This window comes from Bison bison, unplaced genomic scaffold (assembly GCF_000754665.1).
Source record: "Bison bison bison isolate TAMUID 2011002044 unplaced genomic scaffold, Bison_UMD1.0 scf7180017864341, whole genome shotgun sequence".
NCBI lineage: Eukaryota > Metazoa > Chordata > Mammalia > Artiodactyla > Bovidae > Bison > Bison bison.
In genome coordinates, this window is record NW_011494913.1 from 2,894,444 (window position 1) to 2,909,132 (window position 14,689).

Genomic DNA, 14,689 nt, shown 5'->3' on the forward strand with positions numbered 1-14,689 from the left:
TGTTGGAGAAGACTCTTGAGAGTCCCTTGTACTGCAAGGAGATCCAACCAGTCCATCCTAAAGGAGATCAGTCCTGGGTGTTCATTGGAAGGAATGATGCTAAAGCTGAAACTCCAATACTTTGGCCAACTGATGTGAAGAGCTGACTCATTGGAAAAGACCCTGATGCTGGGAAAGATTGAGGGCAGGAGGAGTAGGGCTTGACAGAGGATGAGATGGTTGGATGGCATCACCGACTCAATGGACATGAGTTTGGGTGGACTCTCGGAGTTGGTAATGGACAGGGAGGCCTGGCGTGCTGCAGTTCATGCGGTCGCAAAGAGTCGGATATGACTGAGTGACTGAACTGAACTGAAGAGGTTGCTATGTTGACTGTTATTTTCTATCAGTTGACCCATGTGAAATTGCCTTTAATATTCTTCTTTGGGGCTTCCCTAGTAGCTCAGCTGGTAAAGAATCCACCTGCAGTGCGGGAGACCTAGGTTCGATCCCTGGGTTGGGAAGATCCCCTGGAGAAAGGAATGGTGGCCCGCTCCATATTCCGGCCCAGATAACCCCACGGACAGGGGAATCGTAGTCCGTGGGGCTGCACAGCATCAGGCACAGCTGAGCAGCTGTCACTTTCACTCTCCTTTTACCCAATATTTATCCAGTTTCGATTCACCCACACTATCACACGAGGCTGTGCTTTAGTCATTTCCCTGCAGGTCTTATGTTAAAACTTGTTAATGCTCATTTGGACTGCTTCCAGAATCCTGGCTCTATAAGCAATACTACTACTACTACTACTAAGTCGCTTCAGTCATGTCTGACTCTGTGCCACCCCATAGATGGCAGCCCACCAGCCTCCCCGTCCCTGGGATTCTCCAGGCAAGAACACTGGAGTGGCTTGCCATTTCGTTCTCCAATGCATGAAAGTGAAAAGTGAAAGTGAAGTCGTTCAGTTGTGTCCGACTCTTAGCGACCCCATGGACTGCAGCCTACCAGGCTTCTCTGTCCTTGGGATTTTCCAGGCAAGACTACCATGGCCTTTCTTTTGTCTGAGGTGCTACCGAAGTTTGTTTGGGATGGATACATAGGAGTGGAATTGCTGGGTCAGTGGGTATGAAAAACTCCATTTTCTAAGAGAATGACAATTTGTTTTCAAAGTGGCAATACTGAGTACACTCCCACCAGCAATTAACCACCTGCTACTCAGTCCTCTCCACCACCTCTCCTTTGGGGCAAGTCTAGTTGATACAAAGTGATATATCTTTATGGTCTTGATTTTCATTTTCTGGAAACACTAATGACTGAACATCTCTTCACATGATTACTGACCATATGTGGTACCTCTTCTGTGAAAGTCCTGTACAAGTCTTTTGCTCATTTTTCTATTAAATTGTTTGAACTTTCCTTATTCGTTTGTAAAAGTTTTTCATGTAATATCCATATAGGATATTAACCCTTTATTGGTTGCATGCACTGTAGATACTCACTCCCAGTGTGTGACTTGCCTTTTTATTTTCTTTATAAAGTGTCTTGTAACGCACAGAAGTTAGATAAAGTCAAAAGCGGCATCTTTTCTTTTAGAAGTTCTTTTTGTAGCCTTGTTGCAATGAATCTTCATAAGCATCCCGTTTGGATGGGCGTATTGGCTCTCCATGAGAGACAAAGAAAGCAGAGAAGGGAAACTCAAAGGCCATTTGGCTCAAGTCTTACATTTATAAAAGGCCTTAAATCAACTTTGTATTCATTATCCGCAAATGAGGTCACCTACAGCCACAAAGATCCACTGTCAGGGGTGAAAGAAGACTCAGCAGCTCGAGGTGAGAGCACCGTATTTCTTTGCACACGAGGACATAAGAAGTTTTAATAAACCTTGTGAGCAGAGGACTAGCACATCTATGCTGCATTCTATTATTTTTGTTATGATATCCCTTGCTTAAATATAAACATTTCAAATCTACCACAACATGTCCTTCTAAATGTTTCAAGTGTCTAAAGAGACCCCCCCAAACGGGAAATTGACCAGGCTTCTCTTAACACCCAGAGGTTTGACAAGAAGACCGGGTGCTCCATGTAAACATCACTGGTGAGCTGTGGAACTGGGATTCACACCCACATGTGCCAGGCTCCAGAGCCCAGACACTCTCTGCTGCTTCACTTTGCTAAACGACGGGGAAAAGCCACCCCAAGCTGACTGCCCCGTGAGCATGCAGACCACAGGGACTCCTAGACCACGCAGAGCCCTGCCTCAAGACACCATGCCAGGAGCCAGGCCCTGCTTCTGAAGCGGGCCTCAGGCTCTGCCTCTCTCCCTGGACCCATTCTTGAGAGGGGTTGGCAAACTACTGAGGGCTTTTCTCATCATGAAGAGCAAGGTGGGTAGACTCTAGTGGCCTTGAAACTTTCTGGAGTCTCCCCCTTATACCCACTGCCCTCTGCAGTAAGGCCAGGGCGTGTGTGTGCGTGCTCAGCCATGCCAAACTCTTTGTGACTCCATGGACTGTATGTAGCCCACCTGGCTCCTCTGTCAATGATATTTCTCAGGCAAGAATACTGGAGGGGTTGCCATGTCCTCATCCAGGGGATCTTCCAGACCCAGGAATCAGACCTGTGCCTTTTGCATCTCCAGCATTTGCAGGCAGATTCTTTACAACCGCACCACCGGGAAGCCCACAGTAAATCCAAGGTTCTGCCAAATGACCAGGGATGTAGAACACAGGTGCGTGCATGCACGTGTGCATATGTGTGAGCATTAGTGTGTGTGTGTTTGTGTAGTGGGAGCACATGCATGAGTGACTATGTGTGAGAGCCTGTAGGAATGTTCTGCAGAGGTAGCATCGATGGGTAGGGAAATGTAAGACACACTGAGGCAGGCTGGATGCATGTGCGTGTGTGTGTGTGAATGCGTGTGAATGTGTGAAGATTCTGCAGAAGTGGTGGGGCAGGTTGAATAGAGAACAGAAGGGAAGAGATGCTGAGCAAGATGGGCTGGACAGAGGTCTACCCAGAGAGACAGGAGTGCTGGGCGCTGTGCACATCTTTCTTGTGTTGTTCACTGATGACCAAGAGTAAGTAGCCTCTGTACGCGAGGGTCACTGAGAAGAAGGTGCCACCACCCGAGACATCCTTACGATACCTGCCTTCATCCCACCATGACCTTCACATGTTCTGCAGCACGTGGCGGATAAACACCAAACCCCTCAGTCTGGAACCCCAGGCATGAGAACCTAATGAGGAGTGTGACCCACGTCTGATTCTCATCTGCATAATGGGACAATCACGATGAATTTGGGTCCCTGTGGAAACTCATTGAAATAAGTTAGCAACGTCTAGTCATCTCTGCAGAACAGGTTCATCTTTCCCACCCATCCTCTCTGGCGTGGGCTCTTCTCACGCAGTGCTCCCTCAGTTCCACCCCGCCCCCATTCAGTCTCCATGCTGGGCTTGCTGTCCTGACCACCGTCTCCCAAGCACCTCTGCTCACAGTGGTCCCACATGGTGCCCACCCTTCCCTGAACCCTGGCCTACCTCCTCTCCCTCTCCCCTGGTCCTCTGCATCTGCTTTTACTGAGTGTTCTTACATGGGTGGGCAGACCCCTCTGTACCACCATCCTATTAGCCCAGGAAGAGGGAGATCCAGGTCTTGGGCTTAACCTCCCTGCCCTTCCCTGATCCTTTGAAAACTTAGAAGGGCCTTAAGTTTCCCTCTGCCAGCCCCTTGGCATCTCCTGCCAAAAATGGGCATCTACCTGAAGAATGTGAGCCTCTGTACCCACATGTCTATGAAAAATGCCTGTTGACGCTGCTGAACATGGGTCACCCTGCAGGTGACAGGGATACTCAAAGGAGATGCCTCTAGGAGGGTGTCTCCTACCGCAAGGATGACAGTCCTTACGGCCCCTGTCACAGCACACACATGCCTGGGAGGCCAGCTCCCACCTACCTTCCTGATGCCTTCCGAAGGACTGGACACACAGTTGTCAGCCCCTCCATTCTTGCTGATGGTCCGCCAGAGCTCAGCAAACGTGCTATCTTGCTCCAGAGGGTTGGTGCCCTTGGCTCGGAAGTACTCATACACAGCAGAATCCCGGACAGTGCCGTAGGACATCTCCACTTGCTTGGACAGGTCCTGGAACGTCCTAAAACACAACACGGACGTGAAACATGGGTATACAGGGCACCCTGTTGGGACCCACATGAGGCCCGCCTGAGGTGGGAGCCAGGTGCGGCCCACTGTCCACATTCCTCACTCCCAGACCCCAGTGGCATGAGGCCCACGGCCTGGAACGTGACTTGCCAGGATCCCATTCTATCCAAGTCACTTTTCTTCACTGTAGATTAATTCAGTAAGGCCATGAAATGCCTAAAACCAGGTGCTGTGCTGAGCCACTGAGCCTGAGAGACAAAAGGATGAATAAGACATGAATCCTGTCCTTGAGGAGCTTAGAGTTTAACTGTAGAAACACATAGGCAGACCATCATGACAGACGAGTAACGGTGTCACAGGAGGCTGTACCCTGAAGGGCTCCAGCTCAAATGCCCACAAAAGGAAAGAGAAACGCCATGGCAAGACCCAAAACAGTGACTGGTCTCTGACACTCAGAGCTAGTGTATGGTGGGCACACACTCAGAGATCGTGCCCATGAAGAGGCATGTCTCCTCCGAAGCTTGCAGCTGTTCTGAAATTTCACCCAACTGTTGCCTTCCAAGCATCTACCCTCATTGCCAAATTCAGACTTAAATTGAAAAAAGTAGGGAAAACCAATAGACTATTCAAAGAAAGTAAAAGTGAAGTCCTTAGTCATGTCCGACTCTTTGTGACCTCATGGACTGTAACCTATCAGGCTCCTCCAACCATGGGATTTTCCAAGCAAGAATGCTGGAGTAGATTGCCATTTCCTTCTCCAGGGGATCTTCCTGACTCAGGGATCGAACACAGGTCTCCTGCACTGCAGGCATCTGAGCCACCAGGGAAGCCATTCAGGTATGACCTAAATCATATCCCTTATGATTATATAGTGGAACTGACAAATAGATTCAAGGGATTAGATCTGACAGAGGGAGTGCCTGAAGAACTATGGACAGAGGTCTGTGACATTGTACATGAGGCACTGATCAAGACCATCCTCAAGAAAAAGAACTGCAAAAAGGCAAAATGGTTGTCTGAGGAGGCCTTACCATAAGCTTTCGTAAGAGATATGAAAAGAAGAGAAGCAAAAGGCAAATGAGGAAAGGAAAGATATACTTATTTGAATGCAGAGTTCCAAAGAATAGCAAAGAGAGATAAGAAAGCCTTCCTCAGTGATCAATGCAAAGAAATAGAGAAAAACAATAGAAAAGGAAAGACTAGCGATCTCTTCAAGAAAATTAGATATACAAAGGGAACTTTTCATGCAAAGATGGGCACAATAAAGAACAGAAATGGTATGGACCTAACAGAAACAGAGATATTAAGAAAAGGTGGCAAGAATACACAAAAGAACTATACAAAAAAGATCTTCATGACCCAGATAACCATAATGGTGTGATCACTCACCTAGGGCCAGACATCCTGGAATGCAAAGTCAAGTGGGCCTTAGGAAGCACACTATGAACAAACCTAGTGGAGGTGATGGAATTCCAGTTGAGCTATTTCAAATCCTAAAAGATGATGCTGTGAAAGTGCTGCACTCAATATGCCAGCAAATGTGAAAAACTCAGCAGTGGCCACAGAACTAGAAATGGTCAGTTTTCATTCCAATCCCAAAGAAAGGCAATGCCAAAGAATATTCAAACTACCACACAATTGCACTCATCTCACACGGTAGCAAAGTAATGCTCAAAATTCTCCAAGCAAGGACTTCAACAGTATGTCAACTGTGAACTTCCAGATGTTCAAGCTGGATTTAGAAAAGGCAGAGGAAACAGAGATCAAATTGCCAACATCTGTTGGATCATCAAGAAAGCAAGAGAGTCCCAGAAAAATGCCTACATCTGCTTTATTGACTATGCCAGAGCCTTTAACTGTGTGGATCACAACAAACTGTGGAAAATTCTTAAAGAGATGGGAATACCAGACCACCTGACCTGCCTCCTGAGAAATCTGTAATGCAGATCAAGAAGCAACAGTTAGAACTGGACATGGACCAACAGACTGGTTCAATTTTGGGAAAGGAGTATGTCAAGGCTATATATTGTCACCCTGCTTATTTAACTTACATGCAGAGTACATCATGAGAAATGCTGGCCTGGATGAAGCACAAGCTGGAATCAAGATTGCTGGGAGAAATATCAATACCTCAGATATGCAGATGACACCACCCTTATGGCAGAAAGTGAAGAGGAACTAAAAAGACTCTTGATGAAAGTGAAAGTGGAGAGTGAAAAAGTTGGCTTAAAGCTCCACATTCAGAAAACTAAGATCATGGTATCTGGTCCCATCACTTCATGGCAAATAGATAGAGAAACAGTGGAAACAGTGACCGACTTTATTTTCTGGGCTCCAAAATCACTGCAGATGTTGACTGCAGCCATGAAATTAAAAGACATTTACTCCTTGGAAGAAAAGTTATGATCAACCTAGACAGCATATTAAAAAGCAGAGACATTACTCTGCCAACAAAGGTCCATCTAGTTAAAGCTATGGATTTTCCAGTAGTCATGTATGGATGTGTGAGTTGGACTGTAAAGAAAGCTGAGCGCCAAAGAATTGATGGTTTTGAACTGTGGTGTTGGAGAAGACTCTTGAGAGTCCCTTGGACTCTAAGGATATCCAACTAGTCAATCCTAAAGGAAATCAGTCCTGAATATTCATTGGAATGACTGATGCTAAAGCTGAAACTCCAATACTTTGGCTACTTGGAACTGACTCACTGGAAAGACCCTGATGCTAGGAAAGATTGAAGGCGGGAGAAGAAGGGGACAACAGAGGATGAGTTGGTTCGATGGCATCTCTGACTCAATGGACATGAGTTTGAGTAAAGTGTGAGAGTTGGTGATGGACAGGGAAGCCTGGTGTGCTGCAGTCCATGGGGTCGCAAAGAGTTGGACACGACTGAGCAACTTAACTGAACTGAACTGAAGCATCTCCCCCTAATATGTTTTTGAATAAAGAAAGGAATTTGGGTTTGTATATGAGCTTTCTTGACTCTGGAGTGTTGATGGTTATTCAAATGGTGGTGAAGATAAACCAAAGCACCTCTGAGAGCCTCCGTCTGTTGTCCATGGAGGAAAAGCAAGCAGCTCAGGCCAGGTGCACGATGCAGGGAGCAGGTGGATCAGGAATGTCCATCAGCTCCAAGGAGCAGAAGACTGAGCTGCGCCTTCTTTGGAATAGGGAGCACGAGTCAGATCAGGGAGGACCAACTTGGCTTAAAGTTTTCATTTGACACAAGATGAGCAGTACCTGATTCAACGTGCTGATAGGATAGAATTCCAAAAATCATAAGGCTCACTGATGAGCCAGTCTCTCTCTTCAGGCTCCAACTGGATCCCTCTTTGCTTATTTATCTGTCTCTCCTTTTCATCAACCAGAATCATCATCCCCACCACTCACTGAGTCGCTGTTTCCACGAAAAGACCCAATCATTTCAACCTGATCCACACAACCCTCCTTCTTCTGAGCTCATCTTTGGTTATTGCATCTGTGTCCACATGACCCCAGAGCTAAGGTTAAAATGAGAGATTGCACAGGATCACCATTTGTGGCACCAGACCACAGAGCTCCCTCTGTCTGGAATCCCTTTATCTTGCTCATCCACCTGATACGCTTCTGCAAACCCCTTGAGGTTCCAGCAGCCGCCTTTCCCTATGGGAAAACATCAGCATCCCTCAGCTCCCTGGCCACCTCTACACCCTGTGTGGTTTCTATGGCAGTAAGAGCTCACTGTGACTACAGGAAAATCACAGCAGAGTGCGTAATGCACGGGCTCTGAGTCCAGTTACTTGCCTTGCCTCTCAGTCCCATCAGAACTAACACTGAGGGCCCTCTGTTAGTTAGCTGGCCTCTCTGAGCCTCAGTTTCCAAATCCTTAAATAAAAAACAAAACACAACACACACAAACACAGGATTAGAAGTAGAGCCCATAGCAGAGGTTGCTGTGAAGATGAAATGAGGTGACGTGTGTTCAGTCCTTAGAGCAGGGACTGATGCAAACTCAGTGGCCGTCACCAGGAGCAGGTGTTCTGTGCTATTATTATAGGTCGGGGTCCTCAGTGTGTGTGTGTTCTGTCTCTCAGTCACGTCTGACACTTTGCAACCCTCTGAACTGTAGCCCACCAGGCTCCTCTGTCTGTGGGATTTTAAGAATACTGAAGTGGGTTGCCATTTCCTCCTCCGGAGGTTCTTCCTGACCCAGGGGTCGAACCTGTGTCTCCTGCATTGCAGGCGGATTCTTTACCTGCTGAGCCATTAGGGGTCCTCAGTAGACGGAGCCAAAGCAGCTCCGTATCTGCATCCTCAGCACCAGACCCAGGGCTGCAGCCAGCCTGTGCAGCCTGCACACAGAGGAGCCAGCAATGTAGCTAGCTTTCTCCCGTTCTGGAGATACCCTCCATGGAATTCCTTCAGGCCCTGCTGCATGGCCCACAAACAGAGTTCTGTATTCGTTTCAATACATTACAGATGAAAGAAAACATAAAATAACAAATTCGAGGAAGAAATCTTTCTAATTATTGTTCATTATTTATATCTAATTGAAGCAAGATGTTCCTTTGCTTGAAGGGCCCCAAGGGTTGTAACTCTGTCGTAATTTGCCTGTAATGAAAGGAAGGGGCATCTTTTTTTTCCTGCATTTTTTATTTTTCTCATGGTAATACAAACAAACACAAGTCTTTGATGAATGGGGAACATCAGGATGAATTACACAGTTGATTCTAAATACTGGAACTGCTCTAAATCACTGCAGTTTCCATGAGCCTAGAATGGGTGTGTAACTGCCAAGGAGTTCAGAAGTACTGCTTCATCCCCACATTTGAAATGGAGATTTCCTCTCTCCTCTTGGTATTTATTCATGACGGTGCCCCTGGTCAGAGGCTCAGGGAGCCGTTCTGGAATACAAGCAGGCAGCCCCAGTACTAAGGACTTCTTGTCCATTTCTGTCCCTGTAGAGGTCATCGTTGTCATCCCCAAAATACCACTGCCATCTTTGCTGAACCAGACCCATGGCTTCCATCCCTCGCCACTCATAGCCATTAGTCTGTGTACAGGGATCCATTGCCCAGCTTTATGCATCTTTAATGAACATTCCCTCTTCCAAGGAAAATTTCCAAGCTCACTAACACATGGGAGGTACTACCATCATATTTCAGAGTGAATAAACCTATCTAAGGCTCTTTGCTGGAGAAGGCAATGGCACCCCACTCCAGTATTCTTGCCTGGAAAATCCCATGGATGGAGGAGCCTGGTAGGCTGCAGTCCATGGGGTCGCCAAGAGTCAGACATGACTGAGCGACTTCACTTTCACTTTTCACTTTCATGCATTGGAGAAGGAAATGGCAGCCTACTCCAGTGTTCTTGCCTGAGGAATCCCAGGGACGGGGGAGCCTGGTGGGCTGCCAAATATGGGGTCACACAGAGTCAGACACAACTGAAATGACTTAGCAGCAGCAGCAGCAAGGCTCTTTGGAGGCTTGCAAGAGGGCCCAACTAATCATGGACCCAAAATGACAACACCCAGGGGCACTCACCCTCTTGTCCTAGGGCACAGCTTTGGAAGGGACATGGAAGGAAAGAACAAAGAAGAGCCAGCCAGCTGGGTCCAAGTCAACAGTCAGCAGAAGACAGATGTTCACATCCAATAGGACTCCCATCCAAACTAGCAAGGGAGGCTTAACCCGGAGAAGGCTCCAGGAGCAACACACTTAATCTAGCATGTTTCCCAAATTAGTCTCTTCAGCCACAACTGCTAGAAAGTGTCCAAGCACCCCCACCACAGAGAGATGAAGGAGATCTTCCTCTCACAGGTGGTGTCTCTCTAAACCCAAATCATGAATGAGGCAACTGGCTGAAGTCATTCAACCACATGTCCAATCCACAGTTAACTAGTTAGTGGGCATTTGGTAAAGCACAGAGGCAAGGGAGGTATGTGGGCATTTCGAGGGGTTCATAGTGATGGGGATGAGTGGTTAGAGAAGTAAACCAACAGTAACTAAACAATGTGAGAAGTACTAGGAGAAAGCTGCTGCATGAGGGGTCTTGGAAGCAAGGGGGGGCAGCACCTAGCTCATTGGCCAGAGCTAAAGGAAGGATTTCTAGAAGAGTAAGTCTGCCTGGGCACGCACTGACTGACTAAGTGTCCTGTGGAGGCATGCACATTTAAGCAGCCAAGCCCCAGCTCTGTGCTTGGCTATTTGTCTCCTTACTTCACCTTTTTATTCATGCTGCTGCTGCTGCTAAGTCACTTCAGTCGTGTCTGACTCTGTGTGACCCCATAGACAGCAGCCCACCAGCTCCCCTGTCCCTGGGATTCTCCAGGCAAGAACACTGGAGTGGGTTGCCATTTCCTTCTCCAACGCGTGAAAGTGAAAAGAGAAAGTGAAGTCACTCAGTCGTGTCTGACTCTTGGCGACCCCATGGACTGCAGCCTACCAGGCTCCTCCATCCATGGGATTTTCCAGGCAAGAGTACTGGAGTGGGGTGCCATTGCCTTCTCCATTTTATTCATGATGAGGGTTATAATCTTCCCTTGGCAGAGCTTAGCCTGTGTTCCAGGCTTTCCATTGAGCCAATATCTTTTACCCTATTGAAGATCCCCCGGAGAAGGAAATGGCAACCCAGTCCAGTATTCTTGCCTGGGAAATCCCATGGGCAGAAGAGCCTGGCAGGCTACATAGCCCATGGGGTTGCAAAGAATCAAGACAACCTAGCAACTAAACAACAACAAAACCTTATGGAAACTGGTGGGTGGGACCAATAGAGCTGTTGCTCTGTCCTGGACTGCTAGTTTGGGGGTCTTTAGCTGCAATCACAGCTGACTGAGCACATCAGACTGTCTTACAGAAGCACTCTATCAGCATCCCTTGCCTCTGAGAGCAGTTTCCTCCAATTGAACAGCACCTCCTGAAAGTCCCACATCGTCTCCTTCAGCCATGGCCAAGGACAGTCTACCCAGCCCAGCACCACCTCCCTCCCGCCCCTCACCCTTCTCATAAATCAATCTTACTATTTCCCAGATACATTTTCATTAACAAAGAGACAAATGTGTTTGCAGCATGAGAAAAATCAATAATACAGAATGCATAAATACAACTTTGCATGTTACAGAAATATTTACATTGGCAACGGAGATAAATACACTTGCAACAAAAAGAGAATCAATATACAGTATGTGTAGAACTGATTTCAACAACTATGAGGTTGCCATCATCACAGGCCTGATAAATCTCCTTAAGGAGAAGAGGAAGGGGACTTCCCTGGCAGTCCAGACTGCAGCAGGCACAGGTTCCATCCCTGGTAGGGAACTAAGATCCCGTATGCCACAATTCAGCCAAGAAGAAAAAGAGAGACAGAAAGAAAGAAAGAAAAGGAAGTAATGGAGTGACCCCAAAGTCACAGGAGGGTGGGGAGGCTCATTCTTGTAATCTGAAGCTGTCGTAACTACAGCCCACAGATGCCTCTACCATCATTTCAGCAGCCCTGCTTTTTTGCTCTCATTTCTGACTCTACAAAAGAGGACGCTGCACCAATCAGGTGGGAGTGCATGGTCAGGCTTCCATACCCAGCCTCCAGGACCTTGAGCAGGAGTGCTGCCCACTTCTCTGCCCTTCCTGAGTTTCTTCGCCAGGGCACCGCCATGCTTTGGGAGTCTCTGATCCTTCTCCTATGCAGAGATGCCCACTGAGGCTCTACCACATTTCCCATTCTCTCCACCCCAAACCTGGGTACTTCAAGGTGAACAGGAGTTCAGGTAAAGTGAAGACACTCCAAGATGCTTCTCGACCTTGGGCTCTGAAAGGCATCTCTAGGTCTTTAGTCTTTCTTTCATATAATGGGGGAAAAAATAACCTATTTCCTGAGCATATGCCTCTCTCAAGCACTGTTGTAGGTCTAAAGCTATGAGCGGCACAGAGTTCCCACTCTCATGAAGTCTGCATGGAGGAGGCAGGGAGAGAGAGCAGCACACATATGAACAGCAAACACAACACCAACCATTACGAAATGCTGGGGTCAGCAAGCTGTCTGTGAAGGGACTCAGTGCATGTTCGCAGGCAATAAGGGCCACACACCACTCTGCTGCATATCCCTTGGTTTTGTGGGGTTTTTTGTTTTTGGAACACTATAAAAAAATGTTTCCGAAAAAGGACAACAATCTTAGCCTGCAGGCTGCAGGAAAATAGGCTGCCAGCCAGATGTGGCCCATGGGGGCGTAATCAGCCGACCTCCATTGTCATGTTTCCAGTGATGAAAAGTGCTATGAAGAGTCATAAAGCAGAGTAAGGATCACAGAAAACGATGGAGGAAGTGATTATATGCAGCAGGCGGGTGCTGTTTTAGCCATCGGAGCTGACATCGAGGGCGCGTGTTCCTTTGTTACCTTTTCTTGGGCTGGTCTGGGAGGAGCTGTGAGGAGAGACCACTGAGGGCAGGGCTGAGACCGTGGAGAAGCTGTGCCTTCTGAAAAGCAGAGACCGGCAAGCTCGAAGCTTATCAGCATCTCATCCCTGGAGACCAGGGATCCTCTGGGCCCCTCTGAGAGGCTGGAGCAGGCAATGCTGGCTATTGCATGGGGCTCCTTGGTGAAAGGCTATGGTCTGAGTGGCTGCAGATCGGTGCCCCAGTTCAGGAAACCGTCAGTTTAACACCAATGAGGACACGCAGTGACCCACCAGGACAGGAGCTGTGTGGCAGGAAAGGCATCCCTGCAGGACGCAGGGCGCCGGGAGAGGGTCTGGGAAGGGGAGGTGGGCATGGGCAGACCGGGCACTCAGCTGACGTGCGCTCACTCCCTCCTGCAATCTTCCTCCACATGCTCTTCTCTCTAATCCCATTTCTTTGATTAGAATTGAAATTCAAAAATGCCTAAAACATACTAAGAAAAAAAAAAAAACACTTGATGCTTTTGCATACAGTATTTTTCCAGTCTTGTCAAAAGTAACCATTAAAAATGGAAGTAAACATCAGGACGAAAATAGGAGGAATAGGCACTGAACTGTAGGGAGATTTCCGCTTTTTACAAATGTGTTTCTGTAAAGTTTGTATTTTTTTATGATGCAAAAACATAATAAACATGTGTGATCTGAATAATTTAACAGATCCTCCTGCTGCCAAGTGTCAGTTCTGAGGCTTGGAAATCTAGCTGTGTGCTCTCCTGTGTCCTCCACTCACTCTGCCAACTGCCCCCACAGCAGATCCACTTGGAAGAGAGGGGCCTCTCTCCTGCCCTTGAACACAGGCCCTGCAGTCTTTAGGGAGCAGACTCCGAGGGGCTCTGGGAGTTGAATCTTCCATCCCCAGAGTAAGACCAACATGCCAGGATTAACCCCATGGGGTCTGAGCCATCCTGGGCATCCAGGGCCCATCAGAACCAAAGTGGGTTGGAGTTTCCCTTATTTGCACACCTTCTGTTTGGATTCTCCCAAGCCCAGGTTCCCTTGGCTGCTAAATCAGACCGGGGTGGCCAGACAAGAGTTTTTGAAAGAAGGATATATGCCTCATATGTGCTTCCCACATCTACAAGAAACACCCCAAATCCTCAGATACCCTGAAAGGTCACACTTGATCTGGACCCAAGAGCTCTGCTGTCACCACATGGGCTGCCCTGCCTTCCTGCCTTGGGGGTTCGCTCTGTGTGATACACTCTTCCTTACATCTCTAATCAGCTCTTTCCCTCAGTGCTCTGGGAACATCAGACGTCACCTTCTTCATGAGACCTCTGCTGACAACGCTCTGTACAACTGTTGTTCAGTCACTCAATTGTGTCTGACTCTTTGTGACCCCATGGACTGCAGCACACCAGGCTTCCCTGTGCTTCACTATCTCCTGGAGTTTGCTCAAACTCACACTCATTGAGTCAATGATGCCATCCAACCAGTTCATCCCCTGTAGCCACCTTCTCCAAATATCACCCTCTTTAAATTATATGATAAAAACAAAGAAATACACAGCAGGCTCTTTCATGGCCGTTCTCCCCCTAGAATGGAACTGTCCAGTTTATTGCGGTATCAACAGTGCCTACACCTGCACGGCCAATCTTCCTAGTTTGTACAGAACAGAGAGGTTTCCTGGGATATAGGACTTTCAGTACTAAAACCAGGGAAGTTCTAGCCAAATTGTGGTAGTTTTCCCTGCCTCTATCTACAATAGTGCCTGGCATACAGTAGATGCTCCAATAAACATGGGCTATTATGTGCATGAATAATCCATTAATGAATTCGCCTTCTTCTCACTTTCCAATCACCTAGGTTGGATATTCTGTTGGAAAGGTCTTGGGTTATCTTTTGAGGATAAGCATGGGCCATTCACCTGCAGAGAAGTGAGCACAGCAATGGCCTGGGAGGACCGAAGAGAAGAACTGAAGCCCTAGGCTGGGGGGCACAGCACAGAGGAACAGAACAAATCACCAAGAAGCCCAGGGATCAGCCCAGGCTGTCCACAGGCTTCCTTCTCGGGGTCTTGAAGCTTCAAGATCAAGTTTTCTTGTGGATCGGATGGAAATCAGCATTGGCTGAGAGTCTCCTCCGGGGTCTGCATCGCCAGCAGATGCTATCTTCATCCCCAGCTCCC

At 47.7% G+C, this 14,689-nt stretch overlaps 1 protein-coding gene across 1 annotated transcript in view; it reads right to left on the minus strand.

Annotated features, from left to right (window-relative positions):
* GRID1 (glutamate receptor, ionotropic, delta 1) overlaps window positions 1-14,689 on the minus strand; it is a 686,979-nt gene that overhangs the window by 41,906 nt on the left and 630,384 nt on the right. Inside the window, exon 13 of the mRNA XM_010854508.1 lies at window positions 3,932-4,127. Within this exon, the coding sequence (XP_010852810.1) occupies window positions 3,932-4,127 (196 nt within the window). The remainder of the gene's footprint in view (window positions 1-3,931; window positions 4,128-14,689) is intronic.